Genomic DNA, 15,947 nt, shown 5'->3' on the forward strand with positions numbered 1-15,947 from the left:
CTTTCAAATGCCATGTAGTGTGGCTGTAACCTTTAATGATTGGCCTGGCTTATTGGTATTATTGGGTGGCTCAAACTTTTCTTGTTTCTTGCCTTGTCCCATTAATTGGGGTCAGTGGCTGTAGTTCTTTGTCTCCAAGTATTCTTGTCGTGTGTGTCTTCCAAGCTGACACCAACCTTTTTCCTGTACTCCTTCACCATCTCAAACCACCTTTTTCTTGGTCTTCCCATGACTACTAGATCTTGTACTCTCTGGCCAACAGGTCTGCATCTCATTGTCTCACATGACCCAGCCATCTTAGTTGATACTCCCTCAGCTTTTCCAGGACCATGGCTTGCACAGGCTCAACTTATTATTATTTAATGTTTACATTGTGGTAGAGCCTAGAGGATAACCAGAGCAGGGAACTGATGTGAGTTTTGTATCCTTCCATACTGGAAAGTATTCCTTTTTCAAGACTAGAGAAAATAGAAGGGAAGACATTTCCTTTTCCTACTGTTTTTAATATAGAAACTTCTTCTGACCATTCCAGTTGCACATAGATACCATCTGGAACCAGGCCAAGGCACAGCCCTACTTCTGAAGGCCTTCTCCCAGGCCACAGCACGTTGGTTGGTTCTTGAAATCACAGGATAAACTGGACTGAATCTGTGCTTAAATGTATTGTGGTTTAATGTAGGTCAAATCCTGGGCCTAATCTACTAGGAAATGGCTTTTCAATCATGATCTTTGTAATGCTTGACATTTCTGAGTGGTTCTATATGCTAGGACAACTTAAGCAGTAGCATCCCACTTAATATTCTATCTAGTTTGCTCCTGATAGAGCTGTGTTTGGTACATAAAAGGTTACAAGGAGGAGGGAGAAAAACTGTTCTCCTTAATCTCTGAGGACAGGACAAGAAGCAATGGTCTTAAATTGCAGCAAAGGCAGTTTAGGTTGGACATTAGGCAAAACCTCCTAACTGTCAGGGTGGTTAAGCACTGGAATAAATTGCCTAGGGAAATTATGGAATCTCCATCATTGGAGATTTTTAAGAGCAGGTTAGACAAACATCTGTCAGGGATGGTCTAGATAATACTTAGTCCTGCCACGAGTGCAGGAGACTACACTAGATGACCTCTCAAAGTCCCTTCCGGTCCTATGAGTCGAAGGGGCCAGGCAGATATCAATTTACTGGAAATGCTACACCTACTGCTCTCTTTAAACATAGGCAATTCCCTCTCTGCCCCTTCTCCCCCCGACAGCACTACATGTTAGAAACTCCATTAATTTAAATTTGAGTTATCTGTTGCCTCTTACGGGTTGTCATAGGGCACATAATGTCTACATTTTTTCCCCCTAAAAATGTCATGGGGTTGCTACCACTCGTACAGAATCATCAAAGACAGAAATAGTGGGAGCGCCAATGTATTATTATTACTACTATTTATTTGTATTGCAGTAACACCTAGTAGCTCCAGTCATGAACCAAGACCCCACTGTGCTGGGTGCTCTACAAACACAGACAATGAGATGACTCCTGCCCCAAAGCATTAGCATCCACTATCATTTTAGCCACCATGTTGTGCAGACATGCACTGAGCAGCTTGAACACAACGCACTGCTTAAAATGGCAGCAGTCTTCAGAGCACTGCCTACACTAGCACTCCCACCACTGTTATGGCAGCAACAATAACTGTAGCAACACTGTGAAACTTTAATTTAAAAAATATTGTGGCACAGACAGCTGAACAGCATGATCTGGCCCTTTCATACTAAGAGAAGGAATGTTTTTCCCCCATTTCCATACATTAATTTTAAATCTGCTAATTGTAAGAGGTGTTATACAGTGGAGGTGGGGGGATGCGGGCACCCTTTGGCCCTCTGCAAGTTGTATTGTGAATACAAAGACCTGTTTGTGAGAGTATGAAAGGTCAGAACAGAGCCAATAGGACAGAGTTCCACCACTCTTCGAAAAATCAGATCTACCTGTTTTGGTTGGGTAAGAATATATTTTTTCTATCATGCTGTGGTATTGTATGTTTTAAGAAATTACATTTTCCTTAATCTAAATTTAGCCAAATATGTTGTCCAGTGGAAACATTCTAGAAAAAAAAAGTGTTGCTGTTGTTTGACAAATACAATACATCCGACGAAGTGGGTTTTTGCCCACGAAAGCTTATGTCCAAATAAATTTGTTAGTCTCCAAGGTGCCACAAGTACTCCTCGTTCTTTTTGCTGATACAGACTAACACCGCTACCACTCTGAAACAAACTTTACTGTTTTGCTTGGCCCTGCTCGACTAAATGCCTACACAAACACATGAGAAATACAAGCATGATAAGAAAAGACCCTGGGAAGTCAAAATACATTTTATTCTAGTAGTCACTGATGAGGTACATACTTTTATCTATGCCAGAATGGGGTCTGAAAGAGCATTGCATATATCTTATTTTAAGCAGGAGCCTGGGTATTTTTATTTAAAAGAACTTCCGAAATAACACTGCACACAAATCCATATTAGGAAACATATTATAATTATTGTTGAAATTTCATTTGACAATTTTCCACAGTTTGGTTTTGACTAAATAAGAATTTAGTAATAAAACATTTCAAATGTGAATGTATAGAAAACTGAAAGTTCATTTCAAATCGTTCACTGAACGAGGCGGAAAGTCTGGGTTGTGTGAAACTGAAAAAAGGTAGCGGGCTAAATGCATCCCTGGTGTAACGTCATTGATTTAAACGGGAAAGACACCCATTATTTTTGTACATATGTATTTGTAAATATACGTATATATTTAGGAAAATACAAAAATTCAGAGTTATAACCAACAAACAATTGCAAAGATTGAGAAAAGTCAGCTTTCTCTGCGGATTTCTAAAAAGACCACTAAATTAGGGACTTCACCTCCTGGTAAGCGGTGCCTTTCGAGTTCTTACCAATGAGAATTTACAAAACATGAACACCGCTTGTAAGTTTCAAACGGTTCTGTTCCTGTACCAACTGCGCCAACCTTAGAGCGGATGCAGTGAGCTGGACAGCGGGGTGGCAGGTGGTGCTGACGAGTTTCCCTGGCGCTGTCCCCTAACGGGAAGAGAGCCCGGGAGAGGAGAGGCGAGCCTGGCTGGGCTGCGCTTTGCTCGCTCGGTCCGGGCCCGGGGTGCAGCCCGCCGGCCCCCAAGCTTGTGGGCTGTGCGCGCACCAGCCAGCGCAGCGCCCCCGAAATGCTGCAGCGCTGGGCAGCCGTTCACTAACCCTCGCTGCTCGCCTGTGGGGGGGCCCAGCTGTCCTCTGCCCAGGGGAAACAGGGGCAGCCCCGGAATCGGATAGTGAGAAATGGGGGCAACAGAACTAACACCCCCTCTGGCGCCAACACTGCCCCCACTTCCCTTGCTACTGCCGCCCCTTCTGTCCCCCCAATTATTATCCCCGTTATTGCCCCCACTTCCCTTGCTACTGCCGCCCCTTTTGTCCCCCCCAATTATTACCCTCCCCTCGTTATTGCCCCCACTTCCCTTGCTACTGCTGCCCCTTTTGTCCCCCCAATTACCCTCCCCTCGTTATTGCCCCCACTTCCCTTGCTACTGCCGCCCCTTTTGTCCCCCCCAATTATTACCCTCCCCTCGTTATTGCCCCCACTTCCCTTGCTACTGCCGCCCCCGTCCCCCCAATTATTACCCTCCCCTCGTTATTGCCCCCACTTCCCTTGCTACTGCTGCCCCCTCTGTCCCCCAAATTATTACCCTCCCCTCGTTATTGCCCCCACTTCCCTTGCTACTGCTGCCCCCTCTGTCCCCCCAATTATTACGCTCCCCTCGTTATTGCCCCCACTTCCCTTGCTACTGCCGCCCCTTTTGTCCCCCCAATTATTACCCTCCCCTCGTTATTGCCCCCACTTCCCTTGCTACTGCCGCCCCTTTTGTCCCCCCCAATTATTACCCTCCCCTCGTTATTGCCCCCACTTCCCTTGCTACTGCTGCCCCCTCTGTCCCCCCAATTATTACCCTCCCCTCGTTATTGCCCCCCACTCCCCGCCCCCTCGCCGCCTGTTCTTGTCCCTCCCCCGTTACCCGGGCGACAGGCTCCCCCCACCCTGGCGGCTCCTCTTTTGCTGTCTCAGGGGAGGCGAGGCGCTCGATGATGACATCATCATTCCGCGCCACCCCCTCCTCAGCCGCCGGTACCGGTTGGAGCCCGAGCGCCGCTGGCCCGCACATGCGCATAGCAGCGCTTGAGCTCAGGCCCGGGCCCCCCTCGGGCCCGGGACACCTGCCCCCAGTAGCGGCGGCCACTCGAGCCGGGACCATGGGCAGCGCGGTGAGTGTCAGCCCCGCTGTGCGGCTGCTGGGGCGGGGGAAGGGGGAGCGAGCGAGCCCTGTGGCCGGTGCCAGGTGCCCCCGAGGGAGAGAATGGGGCGATCGCCCAGTGCCCCATGGCCTGTCCCAGCTCCTGGCAGTCCGGGGCTGCGTCCCTGCCCCGCTCGGCTCATAGCCCCGATGGGCCTTTGCAGCGTTGTTAACTGACCGCTCCGCCGTGAACGGTCCCGTCGCGTGTGTTACCCCGCAGGCGAAACCGCCTCTTCCGCCTGGGACGGGCCCAGTGCCTTCCCCAGACCCGAGAAGAGCCCTGCCTGTCTCCGTCACCGAGAGACGGGCCCGTAAAACACACTGGCTCACCCACCCTGGGTCTCCTTTGTGGACCAGTCCTCTATGTGTGCCTGTTGGTGTAGCTGTGCCTGGCCCAGCGAGACACGGCGGGTGAGGTAATACCTCTTATTTGCCCAACTTCTCGGAGCTCTGGTCTACACTGGGGGGGGATCGATCGAAGTTACGCAACTTCAGCTGAATAACATAGCAGAAATCAACCTACTTAGATCGACTTGCCTTCACCGCGGTGAGTCGACTGCTGCTGCTCCCTCGTCGACTCTGCTTGCGCCTCTTGCAGCGGTGGAGTACAGGAGTCAAAGGGAGAGGGCTCGGAGGTCGATCTGGCAGGTAGTGTAGACATACCCTTAGTGAGAGAGGTAGGCGCTCAAGCTACACACAGCTTGTTTTCATGAATTTATCAAATTCTCTTTTTGAACCCCGTTACGCTTTTGGCCTTCACAACGTTCCCTGGAAGGAGTTCCACAGGTTGGCTGTGTGTTGTGTAAGGACTACTTCCTTATGTTTGTTTTAAACCTGCAGCCTCTTTATTTCATCTGGTGACCCCTGGTTCTTATGTTACGTGAAGGGGTAATTATACTTCCCTATTCACTTTCTCCACCCCACTCACGGTTTTATAGACCTCAGTCATGTCTCCCCATAGTCGGGAGGAGGGCAAGGGCCACAAAGAGAACAAAAAAGAGCAGGGAGGAAGAGATGGGAGCAAAAGGATGTGGAGGAAGGTAATGGCTTGGGCCTTGGGGTAGTAGATTTGGCAAGGGGTGTGTGTTGTGGGGGGGTATTGTGTGTAAATCTTCTGTAAGGGAGGTGGCCCTGCCCACATCAGCTTGTCCTGTGGATGGGTATTGCGGTAGCTTCTTGCTCCTGTGCCACTCTGATATCAGGCTACTGCTAGGAAATGTCGTTCTGTCCAGTGCTATGTTGTGGTTTGTGGCTGCAACAAACTGCTCATCTCACAGAACCTTCTTTGATGGTGTGAGCGTGCTCTGCCAAATGTGTGTGTGCGTATCATGTGTTATTTGGTGTCCGTGTGTACATGTAATGGTGTATGTCATATATATATATTTAATTTATTTATAGGAGGTGTTAGTACCGTTATATAAGGCGCTGGTGAGACCCCACCTGGAATACTGTGTGCAGTTCTGGTCTCCCATGTTTAAGAAGGATGAATTCAAACTGGAACAGGTTCAGAGACGGGCTACTAAGATGATCCGAGGAATGGAAAACCTGTCATATGAAAGGAGACTCAAAGAGCTTGGCTTGTTTAGTCTAGCCAAAAGAAGGCTGAGGGGGGATATGCTTGCTCTTTATAAATATATCAGAGGGATTAATATTAGGGAGGGAGAGGAATTATTTAAGTTTAGTACCAATGTAGATACAAGAACGAATGGGTATAAACTGGACACTAGGAAGTTTAGACTTGAAATTAGGCTAAGGTTTCTAACCATTAGAGGAGTGAAGTTCTGGAACAGCCTTCCAAGGGGAGTAGTGGGGGCAAAAGACATATCTGGCTTTAAGATTAAGCTTGATAAGTTTATGGAAGGAATGGTATGATTGGAGAGCCAAATTTTGGCAATTGATCTTTGATTATCGCCAGATAAGTATGCCTAGTGGTTGGTGATGGGATGTTGGATGGGATGGGATCTGAGTTACTGCAGAGAAATTCTTTTCTGAGTGCTCACTGGTGAGTCTTGCCCACATGCTCAGGGTTTAGCTGATCGCCATATTTGGGGTCGGGAAGGAATTTTCCTCCGGGACAGATTGGCAGAGGCCCTGGAGGTTTTTCACCTTCCCCTGCAGCATGGGGCATGGGTCACTTGCTGGTGGATTCTCTGCAGCTTGAGGTCTTTAAACCACAATTTGAAGATTTCAATAACTCAGGCATAGGTTTAGGGGTTTGTTATAGAACTGGATGGGTAGGGTTCTGTGGCCTGCTTTGTGCAGGGGGTCGGACTAGATGATCATATTGGTCCCTTCTGACCCTAGAATCTATGAATCTATGAATATATGCATTGCCAGACTGGATCAGCCACAACCCATCTAGTCTAGTATCATGTCTGATAGTGGCCAGCAGCAGTTGCTTCAGAGGAAGGTGCAAGAAACCTCATATTACGTACATGTGGGAATAACTGCCCCTCCCCCGCAATTAGATCTCCTAATCTCTTAAATTAGAAAAAGCATGAGGTTTAATAACTCTGCAAAATTTTGTTAACTCCTGATCTACCGTCATCATTTTATACATTTTTTATCATGTCCGCTCTTTATTTGTAAGGTAAATAATCCAAGTCTTGTAAATCTCTTTTCAGTTGAGAGATTTTCCAGGCCACTGATCATTCTCATCACTCTTATCTGAACTCCTTCTGATTCTGGATTATCCTTTTTTTGGGGGGTGGGGGTGGGGTGCGGAGAGGGGTGTTACCAATACTGCACATGGTATTGTAGATGAGACCACATCACTGATTTACAGAATGACATTGTAATATGCTCTGTATTCTCCATCTCAATCCTTATGCATCCTAACAGTGATTGATTTTTTGGCCCTAGCTGCACACCGAGCCAAGGTCTTCATTGGCCACAGTGTCACCCGGATCCCTTTCCTGAATTGATAGTCTTAATTTAGAATCTTGCAAGGTGTATGAGGAATATAATTTTTCCCTCCAACGTGCATTACTTTTCATTTATCTACATTGAACTTCATTTGCTGTTGTGTTGCTCATTCACCAAGCTAGTTTGGGTCCCTCTGAAGTCCCTCACAAGCCTCTCTGGACCTGACTAACTTAAATAATTGTGTGTCATCTGCACATTTTGCTACCTCACTGTTTACCTCCCTTTCCAGATCACAAATAAATATATTAAACAACACTGGACCGAATCTAGTGTGATTCTAGTAGAATTGGTGTTATAGGAGGTAATTATAGCATTTTCATCATGAGCACCCTTTATATAAAGAGAGAATAAAATGTGCCAGCTTGCTTGCCTTGGAGACCGATGCCTCCATTTACCCGCAGAATGGGATCATCATGGGCAGCACTTTATATGTGTGCACATGAATTCCCCCATCTACCTTAGCAAGCAGGGAAATGTCTGAAAGGGTAGAAGGGGACTCAATTTTCAATGACATTCAGATCTTTAGCCTGACAGCATGGTAAAGGGTGCTGACGGTGGTAGAGGGTTTTGTGTTGTGAGAGCCTGGATCCAGACTGACACTGAGCCAGCCAGATGGGATGGTCTAAGCCTTTGAGTTGAAATTCCTATAACCACAGTATCAAATCCAGAAAGCAGCAAAGAATCCTGTGGCACCTTATAGACTAACAGGTTTTGGAGCATGAGCTTTCGTAGGTGAATACCTACTTTGTCAGATGCAACTGACGAAGTAGGTATTGACCTACGAAAGCTCATGCTCCAAAACCTCTGTTAGTCTATAAGGTGCCACAGGATTCTTTGCAGCTTGCAGCTTTTACAGATCTAGACTAACACGGCTACCCCTCTGATACTTGAAATCCAGAAAGAGTTGACTCAGCTTTTCATCCTCCTGAGATAGATACTTCCTTGCAGCAACAGATCTTTAGAAAGGAAAAAAAAAAAAAAAAAAAGCCAAAATCTTCAAAATACAGTGCATAAAGTTAGGTATCCAAATCCATAGTTAGGAACTTTAGGTGCCTAAATACAGATTTAAGTGCTTAGCATTAAACACTGAGATTAACAATTTTCACTCTATGTCCTGTAGGGTCTCTGATGGGCCTTAAACATACTGTAGTAAGAGGGGGAAGTTGCCTAACAGTTTCTGGGGAAAATTTCCATTCTCCCTCTTTTGTGCAAGGTACTGTGCATCAGCTGGTTGATCTTTTCTATCCCTGTGGCAGTTATAATTTGTGGAGATGAATGAATTAGGCCCATATTAGTTGGAGCCGTGTGAATAGAACCTTGCACCTGTTCTGAACTTTAATGATTTCAGTGGACCTTCCTCCACACAGATCCAGTAGCTTTTGGGAAGAAAGGTGCTATAGATATGTGAAACATAATTTGTTATATCCTTGCAGAAAACTAGCATTAATACAATATTAAGGCTGAGTCCAGGTCTCCACTATAAACTTACATCACTTTAACTATGTCATTCAGGGATGTGAAAAATGTAAACCATGGTGTAGACAGTGCTATGTTGATAGGGGCTTCTCCTGTTGCCATAGCTACTGCCCCTTGCAGAGGTTGATAGACTATTCCAACGGGAGAAGCTCTCCTATTGGCATAGTAGTGTCTTCACTGAAGCGCTACAGCAGCACCATTGCTGTGTTTTAAGTGTAGACCTTCCCTGAGAGATCAAGCACCTAAAAGTCTACAATTTCAGAGTTAGGCCCTAGTCATGAAATCACTTATGCACTTGCTGAACTTTAAGATTGAGTGATTCCTTTGAAGCTACAACTGGAAGCGTGACATTAACTCTGTTCCTTGAGCTTATACCTTAATAGAGGTCTCTCTTTATAACATTATAAATTATTTGTCAAATTGCTACTATGTACAGTATAATATAAGACAGCCATGTATGCAATAAACTACAATATATTATGTGCTTCAGACTTGGCTTGATATTTTTTGAAGTCTTAGTGAGATAGAGCAGAAGACAATTGTTTCAGTAGTTTGGAAGTTTCAAGTCAGCAAGATGAAACTTGTTTTTTTATTTTTTAGATCAGCTCCAACCTAGAAAGTTGTGGAGCTGTGAAGCGCCTTAGCAATCTTTTTCACTGTACCTAACAAGTCAGGTGGAACTGGAAAATGTCAAATATTATTTCATTGCAGGAGTTAAATGGCATCCAGAAAAACCAACGGATTATCGACCTTTTGCTGAATGGATGGTTATGCCATTAAAAATGTAATATTCTTAAAAGTTTACATTTCATTTTACAACACACCCTCCCACACCTGCTACAGTGTCAGTGTTAATCTTATCTAAGAGCATAGATCCATTAAAAGTCATTTATGTTTACATGATGGGCACAGCAGCATGCAAATGAGAACAAGCTGTTGCTGTTAAATGACCTGGTCAGCTGAGAAGCTGAAACATATCTCAGATTACCCTGCTGATTGTTTCATGGGAGAGAATAACAACTCTCCCTCTATGATAGGGCTCAGACATAAAGCCAGTATCTTAACTACACCCCAGCATAATATCATGAAAAGGGGGAGTATTCATGGGCAAGGTAGAACAGAGCAGATTCAGAAATCAGGTTTTAATGCTCTGACACTTATGCTTACTAATGTACTTACTCTTAAGTAGGTAAGTAGTTCAGTTGACTTCAGTGGGGCTACTCATCTGAGTAAAATTAAGTAGGTGCATAAGAGTTTGCAGGAACAGGGTCTTCGGGAAGGATTTTAGAATATTCAAAAATGTTCCAATTAAAGATATTCAAGAAGAGATTGTATTTTTAAAAATACAATAAAAAATAATATATAAAATGTTGTTGATACTGCCCTATCTAATACATGAATATACCAAGTTCTAAGTTTTCTAATTTGTCCATTCACAATATTTTTATTTAAAAAAATCACTTAAAAGCAGTATAGTATGTGGAAGCACATTGTTACATATACTGCCATGTCTTAAGTTAATCTAGAACTTCATCTGTTAGAAAGATACTTCATTTTCTTAATCACAGGATTAAGAATAATTCATAATAAGATTAGAATAATAATAATGCTTTGCATCTATGTATTGTCTTTCACTGAAGGATCTCAAAGCACTTTAGAAACTTGAATTAATTGTATGTTTTGAGCTTTTTCTGTAATGTTTGTCATGATAGTACCTGAGCACTGTACTAAATTTGTTCCTATAAAACTCTTGTGAAGTAGGGAATTATTATTCCCTTTTTACAGATGGGAGGCTGTAGCAAAGACTGGGAAGGTGACTTGTTTAGGGTCATATAGGATGCCCCGATAGACCCAGGAGCAGATCCCTAGATCTCTCAAATAACTTAACCACAACACCATTAATTTTCCTCTCTGTTAAGCCTCTGGGTCATACTGTGCATTGGTTATTAGGCAGAATTTACTTGGGGATTTCACCTTAAACAGTGCACCAATTCATGGCCCTATACAATAGGTCAGGATTATTATCTCTACACAGTTAACTGAGGCAGAGAGTGGTTGTGACTTGCCCAAAGTCACACATTGAGTTAATGAGGTTGTTGTGAGGTTTGTAAAGTACTTTACAATACTGGCATATAAGGTATTATAACCTTATAATTAACTAATAGTAGCCTTGGTAATAATAGGAATTAGTTTCAAAGAATGGTCTAATAATAAAGTGAAATTTCTTGTTAGTCCTAGCAATGATAGTATTTCTCCTTCAGCAAAAGAGAGAACTTTCCAGGCCTGTGTGTCTGAACTTTCTCCAGCTGTAAGATGCAAAATAATAACAAGAAACAATGTTATGAGGTGTGGAAGGAGGCTAGGGAAATTCCTCATTACTTAATAGCATTGTCTGATTAGTGTATTGTCATCTGATAATTCCTGGAAGTTGGCACATTAGAAGCATGAGGTGAAACAGAGAGTAGCTAACAGACTAATGCTCATCACTGTCAAATAATAACAAAGGTTACATGGAAACATGCCAAGATTATAAATCATAAACACTGTGTAAGACTATGGATATTTCATTTATCTTTGTAGAATATAAAGGGAGAAATAAGGTAGGTAAATACCTTCTAAAACTATGGAGCACAGGGAATTGCGATGACAGTGAGCCCTCCAGGCTCATCCAAGCGAAGGGACGTTGCTTTGTTTTTCTTGCAAAATGTTCCATTGTTTTCATTTTGTTTGTTGGAAACATCATTCTGGGATATATTAGCAGGAGTGTTGTAAGCAAGACACAAGAAATAATTCCTCCGCTCTATTCCACGTTGATTAGGGCTCATTTGGAGTATTGTGTCTGGTTCTGGACGCCACATTGCGGGAAAGATATGGACACATTGGAGAAAATCCAGAGAAGAGCAACAAAAATGATTAAAGGGCTGGTAAACATGACCTGTGAGGGAAGATTGGAAAAAAAAATGGGTTTGTTTAGTTTGGAGAAGAGAAGACCTGGGGGGCATGATAACAGTTTTTGAGTACATAAAAGATTGTTATAAGGAGTAGGGAGAAAAATTGTTCTCATTAACCTCTGAGGATAGGCCAAGAAGCAGTGGGCTTAAATTGCAGCAAGCTTAGCAGTTTAGGTTGGACATTAGGAGAAACTTCCTAATTGTCAGGGTAGTTAAGCACTGAAATAAATTGCCTAGGGACACTGTGGAATCTCCATCATTGGAGATTTTTAAGAGCAGGTTAGACAAACACCTGTCAGGGATGGTCTAGAGAATATTTAGTCCTGCCCTGAATGCAGGGGACTGGACTAGAAAACATCTCAAGGTCCCTTCCAGTCCTTCGATTCTGTGATTCTATAATGCTTAGCAAGGTTTAAAAATTAGCAGGAGCCCAGAATTGCTGTTGTCTGTACTATGTCCTGTATTTATTTGCACAGTATGTTGAAAGCCTCACTTGAATAGAGTGTTACTTATAAGTGAATAAGGATCAAATGAAAACCCATGGATCAATGGGACTACTGACATGGGTAAGGACTGCTCGTGTTGCGGTATCATGCCCTGTTGATTAAGGGGATATGCTATATGTTAGTCAACCTTGCAAAATTGTCATGAAAATATACCAACTCAGAGAGACAGTCCTCTTTTTTCCACTCCATTACCATATTGAGGATGATGATAGGTTAATATTATAACCTAGATACCATGCAGATTGGGTGTTTTGTAATCATCCAGTTAGGCAGTAGCGGAAAAAATTCTATTTTACTTGCCCATCAAAAAATACATTACCCCACGCAACAGAGTGAGTAAAGTTTTGCAAGATGGCTGTAAATAGCACCAGATTGGAATAGATCCACCAGACTCTCTTTATCTCCCTCTGGAGTTTTTTAAATGTGTTTTCCTTCTGTTCCTTCCTGCAGGCCTGTTCCTTCCTGGAAATTCAGCAGAAAGTTTGCATTCATAGGTTGCTGAATCTTTTCCATATTAATGGATGACATTTGGTATGTGCACTGCAAATCCTGGTCTGGGACTCTGTGAACTGTGGGGTGCCTGATGCCTGTAATCCCCATTCCCCGCCGTGTCCGTTCTTTCCACGGCCCCCACACAACATGTCTGCATTCAGCCTGTGGCCCAGTAAGGACCACTCACTTGGTGCGCACCAAGTACAACAACTTCGACATCTATCTGAAATCCCGATGGATGTATGGATTCATTCGTTTCCTGCTGTACTTCAGCTGCAGCCTGTTTACCTCCATCCTCTGGGTGGCGCTCTCTATCTTGTTTTGCCTTCAGTACCTGGGCATCCGGATCTTTCTGCGTTTCCAGTACAAACTCTCCATCATCCTCCTCTTGTTGGGGCGAAGGCGGGTGGACTTCAGCCTCATGAATGAACTGCTCATCTATGGAATTCACGTGACCATGCTGCTAGTGGGGGGGCTGGGCTGGTGTTTCATGGTGTTTGTGGATATGTAAATAAAGTGAGCGCATGTGGGCTCAGGAGGTGACTCTAACTCTACCCCAAAACCTTTGGATATCTCCTTTGCCTTTTTTTAAATACAAATTTATTTATCAGTGCTAGATTTTGATAAATTCATGTACCTGTCTCTGGAATTGGGTTTATTTTTATTTTTTTGAGAGCTGGGGTGCTGCTGAGTTACAATCTCCTGATTGCAAATGGGCTACATTCAATTTTTGTTTCCACAGTGAAAACTACATACATTTCCTTTCAGTCCATAGGAGTCTAGCCTGCTGAACTATTCCACTGGGCATGGAAAGGGCAGTGATTTAACTGGAGGAGGGAAGCCAAATAATTTTGCACCCTGCCCCTTTAATCATCTGTATCCTCTTTCTAAAAATGTTCAATGATGTCCTGTGCAAGTAATATATATTCCTATCTACCCACTCTTCTCCCTTGGTGTATTCTGGACTTGTATTATCCTTTGCTAAACATATTGGGCCAAATTCATCAATGATTTCAGTAGACTTACACCAGCGATGTATTTGGACCATTTTGATATTGTATTTACCTCAGTCTGCTGCGTTGATAGCTTTGAGCGGCTTACCCCTCTTTAGGCATATAGGGTGAGATCTTCCAGAATCACTTGGCACTGACATATCATTCCCATGTGAAGTAATGGAAGCAGAGTTAGGCCCAGTGCTAAGTGCTTTTGAAAATTCCACCCTCAGCAAATAAACCACTGGAAAATGATAGGCCTAGAGTAACTCATTTCCATCTCTTCCTTAATGCCTAATATATCTGGACCTGATTCCGATCTTTCTTACTTTGGGTTTGCTCTAGTATCTTCATGGAAGTTACTCCTGAATTGCACCAGTGGAAGTGAGATCAGGCTATGGTGTCCTTCATCTAGGGGAACTTGAAAAGTAACCAAAATCTGTAAGTGCAGCATTGTGAATTCTTTAATAATATAGAGGAAATATTCTGGCTTTGCCACTAGTTGTGGCAGTGGAAGGTCAAGTCATTAGAAACTTTTTCTGATGATTTAATAATCGAGACACAAGTTCTGATCTCGGTCACACCGATCTTAATCTGGGGTGATTCCCCTGAAATCAATTTACACATAACTGCAAGTGAGTTCAGAGCCTGGCCCAAAGTGTCTATTCAGAGTTACCAGCAGTTACTCAAAACAAACTTAGAATGTGGTCCCTTTCCCCATTTTTCTGTAAGGAATTGCAGATTGATTTCTTACAAGAAGGTTGGCTACAAAGACCAAGACCTATTTCTGTTTTCAGATCATTGTAATTCAGTCCGTTGAAGTCAATGGAGTCATGTTGATATAAAGTTAGTATAAGTGAGACGAGAATTAGGTCACTAATGTATTGAAAAGACATTTTGTGTGGTCCAGTGTTTGTATTTCCTTCAGTAGGGTTACTTCATAGGGTCCAATACATACTCATATACAGAAGGAAAGGGTGTTTTTACATTGCAGCTTATGGGGACAGTGCCTTTTGGTGGTAGACATTTGGTTTTGCAGATTTGCAGATGCAGAGTAGGGATGCTTCTCTCTGAAGCCTTAATCTAGAGCAAAACCAGAAATTATCTTTACAGTCTGATAATCCAGTAATGCAAACTGACCACAGGGTGCTGATTAAGGTTGGGTCTTGGCAGAATAAATCTTAGATCAGCACTGCAGGAGCTGAGATGTTTCCATGGGAGCAAAATGGTTAATCAGTGTTGTGCCAGAAGCCATGTTTTCTTGATGCTCCTTGGTAGTTGCCAGAACTGTGCATGTAACTGCTCCCCTTGGGCTTTGTTCTAGGAGAGTTCACCCAGCTGCTGTGTTTATTACATCTGCCTACCCAACCTGCACTCATCACCCTTGTATCTGAGCACCTTACACATTCTTATTTTGTTTTACTAATATCTTACATTTAAGGCTAAGATTCTGTCGTGGGTATTTTTAGTAAAAGTCACAGACAGCCACAACTCACAGTGCTGTTGGGATTTGCAGCTGCTCCAGCTCCGCCACTGCTCCTGGGGGGCTGACCCAACTCCGGCTGGCTGCCGGTCAGTTGTTCCGGCAGCCCTGGGTTTAGCCACTGGTCAACTGTTCCAGCAGCTGTGGTTTGAGCAGCCCCAAGGCTGACAGCTGCTCTAGCAGAAGTCCTGGAGGTCCTGGAAAGTAATGGAATCTGCAACCTCCATGACAGTATCACTGCCTTAGTTATATTTCTTATATATGAGTTTCCAGAATTGCTGGGAGGGAGGGAGATCTTCTGTGATACTTCCATTCCCCAGTCTTCCCTCCCAAAACGATGAGGCCCAGATTCTGGGTTCCAGTGCGCTGACCCTTTCTAGCAAAGCTACGTCGGGTCTCTGGGGAGGGTGGGTCCCCAAATGAGATAACAATGCCCTGTTATCTCTATTCTCCATGCAGCTTCCAGCGTAAGGGTTGGAGCACTCTGGGCACTGACTATCCTAGCCTCCCTGACAATTCATAGGGAGCCACTGCAGGCAATGTAAGTTACAGCAGCCATGGAGTTGCTCTGACTAACGCTGGAGGCCCCAGCAGCCCCCAAACCATCCAAAATCCAAGAGGTGCAAAAGTTAGGTAAAGCCACTTGTGCTCCTATGCCTGGCTGGCACATCACAGGTTCTGGCTTTAAGTCAGGTGTACATGAATAGAATATTTGGCACCTACCTAGCACTTTTCATCTTCAAAGTGTTTTACAATCACTAGCTAATTAATCTTCACAACATCCCTAGAAG

General features: G+C 43.9%; 1 protein-coding gene across 2 annotated transcripts; it reads left to right on the forward strand.

The window, feature by feature from the left end:
- Positions 1-4,150: 4,150 nt before the first annotated feature.
- On the forward strand, positions 4,151-13,247 carry TMEM250 (transmembrane protein 250). Of its 2 annotated transcripts, XM_030535150.1 has the most exons (3): positions 4,151-4,302; positions 9,444-9,516; positions 12,640-13,247. In XM_030535150.1, exon 3 carries the CDS (start codon positions 12,773-12,775, stop codon positions 13,190-13,192), a length of 420 nt encoding a protein of 139 aa, XP_030391010.1. In that variant the 5' UTR covers positions 4,151-4,302; positions 9,444-9,516; positions 12,640-12,772; the 3' UTR covers positions 13,193-13,247. The 2 variants fall into 2 exon arrangements, with proteins under 2 accessions (XP_030391010.1, XP_030391009.1); XM_030535149.1 differs by lacking the exon at positions 9,444-9,516.
- Positions 13,248-15,947: the final 2,700 nt, after the last annotated feature.

Source organism: Gopherus evgoodei, chromosome 16 (assembly GCF_007399415.2).
Source record: "Gopherus evgoodei ecotype Sinaloan lineage chromosome 16, rGopEvg1_v1.p, whole genome shotgun sequence".
In the NCBI taxonomy this organism is placed as follows: Eukaryota; Metazoa; Chordata; order Testudines; family Testudinidae; genus Gopherus; species Gopherus evgoodei.

What these genes read in the sequence shown, in the direction of transcription:
- TMEM250 (XM_030535150.1), top strand. Translation starts at nt 12,773, where the DNA reads ATGCCTGTAATCCCCATTCCCCGCCGTGTCCGTTCTTTCCACGGCCCC.